The 14,831-nt window shown below is 33.7% G+C and overlaps 1 protein-coding gene across 1 annotated transcript in view; it reads left to right on the top strand.

Annotated features, from left to right (window-relative positions):
• Suclg2 (succinate-CoA ligase GDP-forming subunit beta) overlaps nt 1-14,831 on the top strand; it is a 267,332-nt gene that overhangs the window by 165,593 nt on the left and 86,908 nt on the right. The window contains exon 9 of the mRNA XM_063260219.1: nt 1,604-1,746. Within this exon, the coding sequence (XP_063116289.1) occupies nt 1,604-1,746 (143 nt within the window). The remainder of the gene's footprint in view (nt 1-1,603; nt 1,747-14,831) is intronic.

Raw genomic sequence — 14,831 nt, 5'->3', positions numbered from 1 at the left:
TGAAGGAAAAGAGGGCATAAACTTTAATAATTTTACTAATATTTCAGATTTCATACTTCATTTTATTCATAAACAATTGATTCCATCATACCCATCTAGATTTGTGAAAATGGCTTATTCAGCCAAGATAAGAATGGGTATGTAGAGGCAATACAATTTCAGTTATTGTCCATAGCTTATAGTGCTGAGATTTATATATCCCTGACTTAATTGTATAAGACTGTTTCTGATAGAAATAATCCATTGTACTGGAAACTAAGGACTTCATCTTAATGGAATTAAAATAAAAAAGATTTGTTACTCATTAAGCCAATAGTATCATTATATTTAGGACTGAAGAAACCTCATCCAATAATTTTCTATTTAATACAATAGAAAATGACATCCAGTTAAAGCTCTTGCTTTGTATTGGAGCAGTAACTAAATGTACCAGATCACTCACATCATTCTGATGTTGATATGCCAATGTACTCTCAATATTTATAGGCATTTGAAAAGCAAAAAGATATAATGGTGTGTTTAAAACAAATTAAATTCAGAGTCTTTAAAGCCTGTTTTGAACTATGAATAATTTGGCCATGTAGCATTTTCAGAAATTATGATTAACCTATTTCACGTTGTTTTAAGATCTTATGTAAGCCATTTTTATTTTAGTTGGTCGAGACATAATTAATTTAACCACAGTTCATAAACTTATCTGGAAAATTCAAGGCTCAGAAAAAAATAAAGGGTATTTTACCTAGAGAATTTTTATTGTCTTAAGAAAGTTTTGTTTGTTTTTGGCCTTCCAAACTGAGAAAAGTCATTCCATAAAATTAAGCATAAGAAGCAAAAGAAGTACAAATTTATTAATAAAACTTAGCTCTAGAAAATAAGAATTTCAATGTCAAACATCTTGTTTGATTTTTTAAGAAAAACTGTAATGATGTTGATATTTTTTGGTTCTAAATTTCAAAATTGGGCTGCTAATTTACATTTCTTACAATTAAGAAGAAGAAGAAAGGGATGGAGAAATTGTAGTATCACTTGGTTATTTGATTTCTGAGTTTATCTGGATAACATCATATAAATATGTATAGTTACACCAAGTGTGAAATAGTATGGGCCTCTATTGAAATTAGGATCCTGTGGTTCAATCCCAGAGGGGTGCCACTTTCAAAGGTGGATAGTTTTGGCAAGCAAAAAAACCTTTAATTCTTCTTTTTCCTGAAGTCACTTATTAAAGTCCAACTTCCCATAGCTTTTTCATTCGTGTTTTTGAATTCTCTTAAACTTAGGCTTTCCAGAACCTAACACTTGCTCTTTATTACTAGCCCAAATTTACTTCCTTAACTTTTCTTTTCTGTGTTTCCTAGATAAATTTAACATCTCAATAAATCCTTCTTATCTCTACATTTTTGTTCTTTATTCTTTGTTTGCACATTTCCTGATTCGTTATCATAAAAGTGTATGCACTTACCTGGTTGAACTGAATTGCAAACAGGGTAGAAAATGGCCTGAGAATTACAAAGCTCTTTTTGGTGATGCTGGAGATGGAGAATGTTTATGTATCTTTCCTTTTTGCTAAATTTACCTTGTTTTATATGCTGTTTGCATTCCATAGTGAATGGTGCAGGACTGGCCATGGCTACTTGTGACATTATCTTCTTAAATGGTGGGAAGCCAGCTAACTTCCTGGATCTGGGAGGTGGTGTAAAGGAATCTCAAGTGTATCACGCATTCAAGTTGCTCACATCAGATCCTAAGGTAAACTCTCTCTTTGTAGGGAGTTTGGCTGTGTTCTAATTCCTTATCATTAAAAACTGCCTATGTCCTACTGCTGAAAATAAATAAACTGACATGTATGCTTTGGAGCCTTAGGTGGAAATCCTGCCATCTGGTCTTGCAGTACAGAGTAATGTAATGCCCATCTTGGGTGAAAAGCTTGTAAGCAGCCAAGATCTTGTTTCAGGCAAGCATGAAGTCCTGAGTTTGATCCTCAGTAAGAAAGAAAAATTTGTTTCAGAAACTGTACTTGCAAAGTCTTGGGAGGTGGAAGGAAATAAAAAAGATACAGTCTGTCAAGCAGTGTAGCATTGGTTGGCATGAAATGTAATTTGAGTACACTGACTCCACTAGTCCTGTGTCCTTCCCTAACAATGCTGAAGATAACACTGTAAAACTGGAAATTTGTAGGATTTTAGGATCTTGTTTTACTCTATATAATATATGAGTGAAATAATGGCCTTACCTGCTTCTGTATGCTGTTTAATTTTCATCTTTGACCATTACAGTTTTTAACATATGCACTAAGTAGTAAATAACTGGATAGTTATATTTTTCCATTCTTGCTTCATATACATCTTTTCTTCTTAACTAGAATGCAACTGACTAGGATATAGCTACTATAGCTATGGCAGGTACATTATAGGCATTCAAGAAATATTTGATCAGTTTAGTAACCACATTTACTAAATACCAGTTCAAATATCAGTTTGCTTTGTTTCAACTCTATTAGGTTGTCTATGATAACGTTTAAATGGATGCTTATTATATAGAAAATCTAGTTTTTGAGTAAGGTGATGTACATGCTTCTCATTTAATATTTTTAACATCTATGAGGTAGATATGTTTCTTAGAAATTTGATACTAAACTTTGAGAGTCAATGTTAGAGTTTTAAAAAATTTTTCTTGTTTACTAAAATATTTGAAGACATTGGAAATCTGAACTGCCAGTCAGAAAATCATGAACAATATCATACCAGAGTTGTCACCTCAAATGTAGTCTGAACTTAATTTGGAAGCTGTCCATTAATAAATACATTGACAGTAGTCTTGTTTTAGTTTGCATGGATAAAATTTTGTTCTCTGTCGGTAGTATGCTTGTCTTTTCTTAAGAGTTTTACTAAGTGTGATTTACCTTACATTTATGCTAACTCTTTTATTCTGATTTACAGAGTAAATGATAATATATGATTAGCTCCTTATCTTCAGCCATGAAAAACTGTATTTGTAGATCTTTTTTCTTTGTATAAGCACATTTCACCCAAAGGTAGAACCATTATCAGTCACTCCCGTATCATTTATTAATTCCTTTATCCTTTCTTCCTATTTCTTTCTAAGAGAAGAATCATTTTCCTCCCAGAGATTCCCAAACTAATTGAAATCTGTAAATACACACAGCTTTTCTAGTTGTTTGAAACACAGAGTACCCGGAGGACAGGTGACTGCAATAAAACACTTACCTTTTAGCATCTGCTGAAATTCATTGCTGTTAACAGAGAGCCATCAAGGGATTAAATCTACCAGGACAATCATAGGGTTTTCTTTGAAATATCTTTTCTTAGTGGTTGATCTTGAATTTTAACTTTGTAAAAATGCAGACTATAGTGGGACGAAAATTCCACTTGCAGAACCATTTTCCTTATTGTTTTTTTAAACATCCACTTCAGAAATTTTGGCTTTGCTTTATGGAATATTTTCAAGTCCTTGGAGTATTTAAACTTTTTTGAGATTGGCTGTCATTTGGGTAGATAAAGGTATGTGGGAGTTATTTTTCTCATGCTATATCAGGAAAATGAATGCATAGCTCATCTCACAGTACATTTTCCAAATCTTGAAATTTCATACCCAGTTAAAAAGCATGGAAATGTAATGGGTATTTTCAATGCTGGCATTGTTTCACACAATTCAGAGCCCAGAATCTAAAAAATAGTACAGATGATTTGATTTGGTTTTGCAAGGCAACTGCTTGTAGTTCTGGCAGTAATTACATTAAGTAGAACCCTATCTGCCTGCCCAGAGGTACAGGTTCCCAAGAGCTCAAGCTAATTATTTCGAAGTTATTGGTTTTCTTGTTAGAGAAAAAAATTAGTTGAATACACCAAAACTCAAAATTATAAAAGACCTGTTAGTAGTAAACTTAAGTCAACTGATACTTTAATCAATAATCAACCAATTGTTTATCATATATACAACATATACTATTGATCAGGTAACAAACACTGAATCATTCTAGAATAATATTTCATACTGACATATTTTCACTTATATTGCAGTCAAAGAGCTGAAATTTGTATTTCTTTTGTACGCTTACAAAACCCAAATGCTGATTTTCACTTGAATCTAACACAAACATCCTTATAATGAAAGTATTTCTTATTCCTTTATAATATATAAAACAAAATTCCTCTATCACACTAAAATGAGTGTCTTTTCAAAAGAGTGCACTTCCTAAACTGGATTCACATGAAGTATATCATTAAATATTTTATAATTCTCCTATTTTCCAGCTGAGCTTGATATGAGAGAAAGGTAATAAAATTTGTTCTGCTGATGTAGAACAGATCTGATCTACTTCATTTTGATTTACAGAATCATAATCACTAACATCCTTAAATTCATAGGGAGTAAAAATGGCACAAAATAAGAAAGAAATACAAGTAGGGTTTTGTAGTGAGTGTTAGGAATTTGAACACATTTAAAGGAAAAGCACTATATAGAATCTTATCTTGTAGTCTTTTTTTTTTTAAAGTTATTCTTAGGCTTGTGATTTTAATTTTCAACCTAGAATTCCTAGGGATACAAAATATCAGGATTATTTTGTGGGGGTTTTGTTTGTTTATTTTCATATTTGTTTTTTGGGTACTGGGGATCAAACTCATAACCTCACGCTTCCCAGGCAGGCGCTGTGCTGCTGAGCTATATCCCCAGCAGGAGAATCTTATGTACATTAATAAAAACAAGAGGCAGTTGGCACACATCTAATACCCTCTACCCTGTTAACTGAAGTCAAAACAAATCTATTGCTTTCTGTAGGCCTAATTTTGAAAACCAATAGTAAATGATTCGCATTAGGGAAAATACCCTGCTCGATTTGACTGATCTTCCTGATTGACATCCAATTTTAAAGTCATGGTTTTAGAGCTCTTTAGATACCCTTAAAGAATTATGCTATACTAGCACCAAAGATTAGTATAAGGGTGAAACTTTTCTGAGTGAGCCTCTGGATCCTGAGTATGGGTTTAATCCTGTCCTTCCCACTTACAGTTGTAGTACGCTGGGCATGTTGTTTAACTTGTGCATGCCTCACTTGCCGCTCATTTACAAAATGACAGTATAGTTATATGAGTTAAATCACATATACACAGAATTTACCATTTAAAAGGGCAATAATTTTATATGACAGTATTGTTTTTAAAATTTAGGAAGCTTTTACATATAATCTACAAACAGTATAGTATATGTAGTGAACATACAAATGAAATCTTCAGGTAGTTCAATAAATGGAACAGGACTTGCTTCCTACATGCCTCCTTCTGTATTCCCCATAGATCCTTCCATATTCTGCTTTCTTTCCAGTGGCAATGCTGACCTAATGTCTAATAGCATAGACTTACTTTAACCTGTTTTTAACTTAATATTATTGGAATCATGCATTGTTGCCTCATTTGTGCTTTCTGCTTTTCATTTAAACTTCACTTCTTGCATTGGTCATTCTGTTTAATATTAGTCATCCTGATAAACTTATGGCATTGTGTTTCGCTGCTTTTCCTTCATAGCTAATGAAGTTGAGCATGTTTCTTGTATTCATTTATTCATTAGTCATTTGGTTACACTCTTGCAACTTCTATTGACTCATTGGAAAAGGATCCATGAAAGTAATACCCCCAAGCATTAAATATTTTTAAGACATACCAAAAATTACAGTTTATATTGTTTTGTTAGTGCTTAGTATTTTTTGTACTTTTTATTGAGTATAATTGGCTTGTACTTAAGATCTAGCCATGTTTGGAGATATATACATGCCATGAAATGATTGCTACAATCAAGCTAATTAGCATATCTATTACTTCACTTACAGCAGTTCTTGATTTCCTTTGCTTAGATACATTTTATAATGGGTCTAAAATAGCAAGTAATTATTTATCATTTCTACAACTTAGATTTAGATTAAACGTACATTCACAGAAGTGGCAGGTATGTGAAACAGGTTCACTGATGTTCAGTGTTACTACGTGTATTGTTCTAAAATTGATGGAAGGTCAAAATGATTCTCTTGGTCCCTAATTGTTCCCTAAGCAGATAACTAAGAAAATGCAGTTTAATAGTGGGGGAAGAGGTTTAAAGTTTGAAAGGACCACATAATATCATTCGGTTTAAATTGGAGAAGAGACTAACCCTTATAACTCTAGAGTCTTTAGAATTTGAGATGAGAGGAGTAAAACCACATGCCATGATTACAGTATGAGGTTTATTCAAATACTTTGTTTTAATAAATGTATTTTGGGATTCATATGTGCTCTGTATGTCATATTTTTAAATTATTATTAAGTTTAGTGTATATTTAAATACAAAGCAAATATCTTTTTATCTTAATTCATATTTATATCAGAAATATCGGAAGTATTTCAGAGTAAACCGAGGTACCTTCACATTTTAAAGTTTATTCCAACAAATAGCAATTCATGAATTAGGCAACTATAAACCAGAAGTATTTCTGGAGCTCCAGTAAGGATATATAAAGAGAAAGCTTTTCAAACATGAATGGTGAAATACAGCAAAGAAAATACTTTTTCAATGGCAGTTCTAAAGTTCCCTTATTTGGTCTATCATGATGGAAATTCTTAGCTATAAAATATTAAATTACTTGGTGGCTCTTACAGATATTTATAAAAAATAGCTGAAATTAAGGAAATTAGACAGAGTTAAGGTCTTAGTGAGGCCTTATTGGTTTTTTGTGGCCAAGTGTTCTTCAGGTCCAGTATCTGTTTTAATTTTTTTAACAAAGTAGAACCCATTTTGCTATATTCTTCATGTATTTTCTGAAATACTTTGTTTGTAAATGAATATTTACTTTTTAGGATAATGGAGTTCTTGTAGGAGTTTTTTTCAAGTATAGTGTCAACAATTTATGCAACAGGAGCATTGTTTTTGAAATGACATTATTAATTTTACAGTCTGCTTGAAACCACATTTTAATTTCACACGGAGTTGAAAAGATTAGAATTCCAGGCAGCCATTTTATTGTAATAATCTCTCTGGTAGTCTAGTCTAAGAAGAGTAAAATTGATTGTATGTTTATGAATTTGTAATATTCTTTCTCAGTCTCTTACACTTAGAAGACCCTCTGTTATTTCAAAGCATGTTTTCACTTCTGATGGATACATATAATAAGATGTTTATAGGGTACTACATGTATCCAATGTGTAGTGGCTAGACCAGGAAGAAATTAACCCTTATGTAGGTCCTCCACTCTACGTAAACTAGAGAATGAAAGAACTGTCAACCTTGCCCTCTTTCCCATCACCTGCTGAAGTGATTTCCTTACTGTTGTGAATTTGTAAGTGTGAATTTTGTATTTCTTTTCCAGATGTCCAGTTGGTTAAAATTTCCAATAAGAGCTAGCTCTCCAGGCCCACCTCATAGTTGTCCCACGTTACCTGCCGATACTTGAGTAATAGCTAAATCCTCACATTTAGCCTCTATTTCACAAAATCAGTGTGTCTGATAGCTACAGCATTTTCAAAACATCCTTAATGGAGCACTCTAAATCTATTTTCATGCTCTTTGCTGACATACTTTCAGAAACAATCAAAAATAAGGTTGTTCTCTGTACTTTGCCTCACAAAATTCAGATCTTAATGAGCCTTATTTTGTTTCATGGTAAGTGATTTAAAGAATTTGACAGACTTTGTCATTAATTCCCACGTGCTCAGTAATTGATTATGAATCATATATGTAGAAGCTTTTCTACATTGTTAAAGAGAAATAGTCCACTAATCAAATTATACTGTCAAATGGAGTGGAAATATATCATTAATAGAAAAGCTAAGGTTTGGGGTTTTTAAAGTATTATTGTACTAAGAAAAAAATTGGATGAATGCAACCATTAGAAAATAGAGCATTTTCTAGCAAGACAGTCAAATAATGTCAGGAATTCAGAATCTTATGGATAATATAATGGCAAAATATTTAAAAATTTCACTAATCTTATTTTTGAGATGTTACTTGGAAAATTATTCAAAAGAATCAGGCTAGAAACTTGTGTTTCAGATACCCTGATTCTTGTTTCAAATACATGGATGATTATGAAAGTCTGTAATTCCCTACTATGGCCTGAAGGTTAGTTGTGATCTGTTGGGATTAGCCCTCCTAGATCCGGGAGACTGACAATAACTGTGTATCCTGCCTCACTCACTGCCAGGGAATTAGCAATTAGGAAAGACTGTCTTGTTCTAAAATGAACAACATATCCATATGGGCTTGCCTGAGAAATTGGCTTGATCCAGTGCTTTGCTAAATAGTCATTTTTCTTTGTTTTCCAGTACTTTATAAACAGTTTCCCCTTTTCTATAATTATTAGAGTACTAGAGATATAGAAATGTATATAAAAGTGGTTAACATTACATATATATCTTTTGAAAAGTGAAGACAATAATTTTGACACAACTAGTATATAGTTGACAATATTCTACAGCAATTTTTCATCCTTTAAGATCTTTTTTTTTTTTTTTTCTGACTTTATACAGTTCTTTCCAACATTTTTAGTAGCTTGTGTGGATATACAATTTAGTTTGTTTTGGTATTCCCAGTATTTTTAACTTAAAGTAATGCTGCTGCAAAACATCTTCTACCCATGCAGTTTAGATTACTCATTAGATAAATTCCTAGAAAGAGAAGAGCTGAAGCATGTAACATTTTAAGGTTTGCATATTTCTGAATTATCTCAGTGCAGATAATTCAGTGGATTGTTCAGTTGGGATTTAATAATTACAGAAAAGGACTGTAGAAGGCTGGCATTAACAAGAACAGTGCCCATTTTCCATCATTTCTTTTGGCCATCTTTACTGTTATTCTTCACTAAAGTGATTATTTTTCTTTTATTCTGTATTTTCATTGCTTCTTTTATGATTTGCCCATTCATGTCTTTGGTCCAATTACAACTAAGAATTCATTGATATGTCCTATCTTTTCATATGATTTTTAATATAGGAGGGTTATAGATTTAAAGGAGTAGGCTATAGCATACTATTTATTATGATTATTTTCAGTTTCTTATGAAATTTTTATTGACTTTATTTTTTTTAATTAACTAGCTACTGTTATAGAATGTCCAGATAGAAGATAGTGTTCTTCCGAACTCCTTCCGTTAAGGGAACATTTCTCTTAATCTGATCTGAGGCACGAGAAATATTGTGATTTGAAATGGCACGTTCCTCTAGATAGTAGTAAGATTCTTTGTTATTTTCAAAGGATGTTTTTAGAAATATTGAAGGAATTTCATTGTAACATATAATGAAACTCTTGTTAGTATAATTAATAATTAATCCTCATTATTTACTGATTCCATATTTAGAATGTTGTCCATATGATAAAAATTATTTGTAGCTCCACAAGTTATTTATAATTTCATAGCACTGCCAGGGTAATTCAAAGAAGTGCACAGAGTGATGAGAAGGTCTATTTAGTGCACACATTCTCAACAAAGGTCAACAGGGAAGTTCTCTACATTCTTGTTTCACTCTATGAGAGTAAACAAATCTTGTTTATGGTCGTTTTAGTGCCTTATTTTCCACATTGTTGTCTTTACATGAATATATATGCGATTTTATTGTTGGCATATGAACACAGAGTTGAAATGCACCCTAGTGTTCCTAGTATATACAAAGAAATGCAGGTGTTGGGTAAGCTTTGTCTGGAATAAATTCTAGTGCTGTTGATCATGTGTTCATTGTTAATGAGTTAACCTGTCACTGATCATGAGATGATCAAAAAAGAAACATGTGACAAGAGGCTCATCGGAACCTGGTCCTGTATTTACTAAGAGCAATGATTCAGTATTCACTAACTCAGTGTTTATAGATCATATGTACTATGGATAATGAGAATTACCTGCATGGTGTTTTGTATGTGTATCCCTTCAGAGATGTTATGATAGTAGATTCTATTTTCTCTTTTTTTTTTTTTTGAAAAGATATGAATTCTGAGCTTGAATTTAATACAAAAATCTTTTTCTTTTATATTTTATGTTTATTTCATTACCAAAGTGAAAGTTTTGATTATGAGAGCCGAAGAATGTACCCCTAAAAATTTTCTTCTCATAGCTTCAGATTACGTGAATGAAGTTTGAGGACATTTTCTTAGTTTGTTACTCTTGAATTAAAAATGATTTTCTTAAAAATGTTCATACTTTATACTTTTTGGTGCATACATATTTTTTAAAGAAAAAAATTTGAAACAAAGACTGCATAAAAATAGTTTTTCATTATCTTTCATAGATTTGCAGTTCTTACTAAAGTATGAGATAAAAAAAGTTCTTGTAGTCAGGGGTTGTGCAGAGAACAATTAAAAACAGGACATGGAGTTTATAATACTGTTTTATAATAATCACCCATAGTTAACACAAGAAACTGTAGAAAATCTATCTGCAACACCAAAGACATAGAATATTTTAGTCAAGGGCCTAAATCTCACAGCAGTGTCCCACATGAATCCAGATAAAAACCCAGAGCCCATGACAGTGCCTCCCAGGAGTCCAACTGGAGGTCCAGAGCCCACAAGGAGAACTTATGCCAGGCTGTTGTATGGATCCGTGCTGGGAAGGGCCAAAGGTCAGCAGTGGAAGTGAGAAAGTCTATGCAGGCGAGTAAAGGAGCTGTGCCGGTGGATTGAGCATTTTATGCTAGAGCCGAAAAGTCTACAAAGACCAGGGCTGTCCTGAAAAGCACCACAGCCATCCTCCGCGACACAGAGGCCCCAAGCTTCTCTGACAAGCACAGTAGAGTACCTGCCAAGAAGCCAGCATGAAGAGTTTATCCTGAAGACCAAACGGCACATGCCTTCCCCTCTGGAGCTAGGAAGCAATGCTTGATGTGAGGACCAGGGCTTTTCCAGGAGAACCTAACAGCTCAAACAGCGTCTCATAGGAGATCCCACAATGCCTCAGCGCAATAGTTTCTCTATGTTTCTACTTATGTTCGCAGCTTTTCTCAGGTGGACCATCTTTACTCAGTGCCGTGCTGATGTAATCCAGCTGGTGTTAAGTTGACCACCAGTTTTTAATCCATAACAATATACCCCTGGCCAACTTAATAACCACATGCATTTTTTAAAACTATAATCCTTAGTGGCAGATTTGTGAAAGTTAACACATCTTGGTCTATTTAGATTTATATTAATACAAAAATTATATATATATATATATATATAATTTTTTACTCTTAATTTCGGTACCAAAAGCAAAACATTTAAAGAGTGACCAAGGTTTAATATTAAAACACAGTACTTTGATAAATTAACCTGGTTACAAACATATAAAACATTAAAATCACACTAAGAGAACAATTATATCACAGTCCTTAAAAACAACTTTTAATGTGGCATGGCAAGACTAATATATAGTATAGGATCTCCTGCAATTTAAATGTACTGTTGATTTTTTTATTGCTTTTTTAAACAGCTATTTTCTTTTGTTTTATCTTCGTAACCCACAGTTTTAATGGAGCCTTTTTCCTGGCCAAATGTTTTAAATTATTTTATTGGCTCTTTGCCCTAAATTTTTAGATCTTGTTAAAAGTTTTCTAAAGTAACTATGTTACCATCTCAACAGTAGACTGCACTAAAGTATTTTTGCCACCCAGGTAATATCTCTAAATATAAGCAAAATGAAGACCAACTTTTAACTAAAGCACAATATACTATCTGGACTCCAGCAGATGTAGCAGTGCTTTTAAAAAGAAGCCTCTCAAGCTTTATCTTAACTGGCAGCATTTTTATCAGTACTCTGACTTTTTAGATTTTGATCAGAGTCTCTAATAATGGTCTGCAGCATATAGAGGCTGTCTCTTTCCCAGTCTCGAAAACTTTTTAAATTAATTTTAAGGCTCTTAAGACACATGGCCAAGCAAAATAACAGTAATGACCCACTCCTGGTACCAACAATAAGAATCATAACATGGAGTTTATAATATTGTTTTATGATAGTTGCCCAGAGTTAACACAAGAAACTGTAGAAAATCTATCTGCAACACCAGAAGGCCCTAAACCCAACAGCATTGTCCCACATGGGTCCAGATAATAACCTAGAACTCATGACAGTGCCTCCCAGGAGTCCAGCTGGAAGTCCAGAGCCCACAAAAAGGACTCACACCAGTCTGTTTTATGGATCTGTGCCAGGAAGGGCCAAAGGTCAGAGGTAAAAGTGAAGTCTATGCCAGTGGGTAAAAGAGCTGTGCTGTGGGTTGAGGGTTTTATGCTAGAGCCAAAAAATCATACTCACAACAAAGACCAGGGCTGTCCTAAAAAGCACCATAGCCATCCTCAGTGACACAGAGACCCCGAGATCCTCCAATGACAAATACATGCCAGAAAGCCAACGTGACGAGTTTATCCTAGAGATCAAGCAGCACACGTCTTCCCCTCCAGAGCCAAAAAGCAATGCTTGATATGAGGACCAGAGCTTCTCCAAAAGAAAAACCTGATGGCTCAAACAGAAACTCATAGGAGATCCCACAATGCCTCAATGCCTCAATCCCTCAATGCAATAGCTTCTCCTTCTCTATGTCTCTATTTATGCTGGCAACTTTCCATAGGTTGAATATCTTTGCATTATGCTGATGTAATCCAGCTGACATTAAGTTGACCACCAGTTTTTAATCCATAACAGTTCCTGATTTTATTATTGTAATAAAATTAATATAATTTTGTTGGAATTTTCTTTCAAGATTATCTATTATTACATGATAAACATATTCCCAGCATTATTATTAGTTGGTCTCTGTGACCATCACTGTTATTCGCAGCATTAAATATCAACCAGGGTTTTTTTTTTTTTTGTTTTGTTTTTTTTGTTTTTTTTTTTTTTACCTGAAATCCTGCTTGCCAGGCAGGCGCCATGCCACTGGCCTATATCCCCAGTCTACCAACCAGTTTTAAGGGCACCTTGTTATTTAAAATGTTATTTAGGACTAGGAATTTAGCTCAACAAATCAGTGATTGCCTGGCAAGTGTGAGATCCAGAGTTTAATTCCCTGTACCAAAAAAAAAAAAGTAGACTAGACTAGAATTATATAAAGAAAACAGCTAAAATTTCTTATCACACAGTACAGTGTTAATAGCAATCAAATGCAGTAGTAACAAGTATGAAAAACACTGTAGTACATACAGACTATTTCAATGATAATGAAAATGAAAAAACAGTATAATCTAGGACAAAGCTAGATATTCAGTGTTTGTACCATTCCCTCAATACCCTATGTATTTGAATTAAGTAACTCTGGATTTATAGTAAATTGTTCATTACTGTATGAACTCAGAGTTACCTAAATGTTGAGCTACCTAAGACCTTTCAGAGGTGACTTACTAGCTTTTCCCATCTATGTGACAAAATACCTACTACCCATAGTTTAAGGAAGAGATTAATTTTAACTCATAGTTTCAGAAGGTTCCCATTATGGCCAACTTGCTCCAAGGCAGAAATGACATGGCAGAAAGGCCTGGAGTAGGAGAGCTGCTCAACCAATAGCAACATGAAAGGAAAAAGACAGGAAAGAGCCAAAGTGAGGCACACCCCCAGTGACCTCTTTCAGTAAGACCCCACCTCCTAACCACATATTTGTCTATGACCTCATCGATAGAGGAATCCACTTAGAATATAGACCCTCATGATCCAATCACTCTCCAAAATCCATACCTCTGAAGGCAGGAGAAATTTGGAGTACAATTAGGTCAAAACCATAACATCGCCTAATGCTCCTTCCTGATTGTTCAGTTATCAGTTCAGTTGAGTGGAATGAAGGAAAGAGTTTAGAGTGAGACTTGATGCAGGTAGAGAAAGAAACTTACCTTTGCTTTTTCATGCTCTCTCTTTATAGTATTCTTAAGTAAATAGTTTTTCTTTGTATTCTCATCAAACTTTCTGTCTTTGTAAAGCAGCAAGACATCCCATGAGACCTTCTTAAATGTGTTGTCTTAATGTGTATAACCCTTATCAGCTGTCAGCTTAATGATAATTTGTGCTGATCTTCCTTTTCTTTTCCATATGTTATTTACAATTTATAATCCTCACGTCTTAATTATCTCTTATAATCCCTTACTTTCTAAATTCTATAAGTTTGCTCAAAAATGTTACTTTGTTCCATGCTAAATTCTTTTTGATGCTTTTTCAACAGAATTTTAATTAGTTCCATATTGCTTAAAAATTACTTACACATTATTCTTTCTTGAGTTTTTCCCTTTACTCACCTTTTGGTTTATTCCAGTCTTCTTATATATTTCTTTGTCTCTTATCCCTATACTCATGAATGGAAATAAGTAAAGTTCTTTAAAATTTTTTTTGCAGAACAATTTGTATTGTCAGTCCATATTTCATTATTGCATATCAATCATCTAGCTGGATATTCTCAGCCAGAAAGTAAGACATCATAAGTTAATAAGTTGTCCTGCTGAAACAATTCCATTCCCGGGCCAGAAGTCAGAACTGTGTGTCTGGCAAGACTCTGGTATGTGATGAGACAGTGGTAGGGAACATATTCTAGAAATAGCCTCTCCCCTCAAGGTCATGCAAGCAGAGAGGCAAGGACTTTTTACCAAGATGAAAGTCCTATTTACCAGGCAGAGGCAGTATGTACAAATGATAGTTACACAGGATGAAGTGTAGATATAATAAAGGGGTGTTCCCTGAGAGCAGCATGTTGAAAGATAAGATACTAATAGCATAGGGAGACAATTCCCAAGCAGCCTTTAAGAAATTCTCTTTAAAAGTAGCCTATACCTTTATCTCCTGGCTGGGTGCAGGGGTTAAGCGCCTTGTAAGCAGAAGCTTAGTTCTAGGGAGATGCAAATACTAGGCA

Source organism: Cavia porcellus, unplaced genomic scaffold (assembly GCF_034190915.1).
Source record: "Cavia porcellus strain 051 isolate PalLab524CR breed Dunkin Hartley unplaced genomic scaffold, mCavPor4.1 scaffold_13, whole genome shotgun sequence".
Taxonomy (NCBI): Eukaryota; Metazoa; Chordata; class Mammalia; order Rodentia; family Caviidae; genus Cavia; species Cavia porcellus.
Note: the sequence above shows the minus strand (reverse complement) of the source record. Positions and strands in the feature narration are given on the sequence as shown.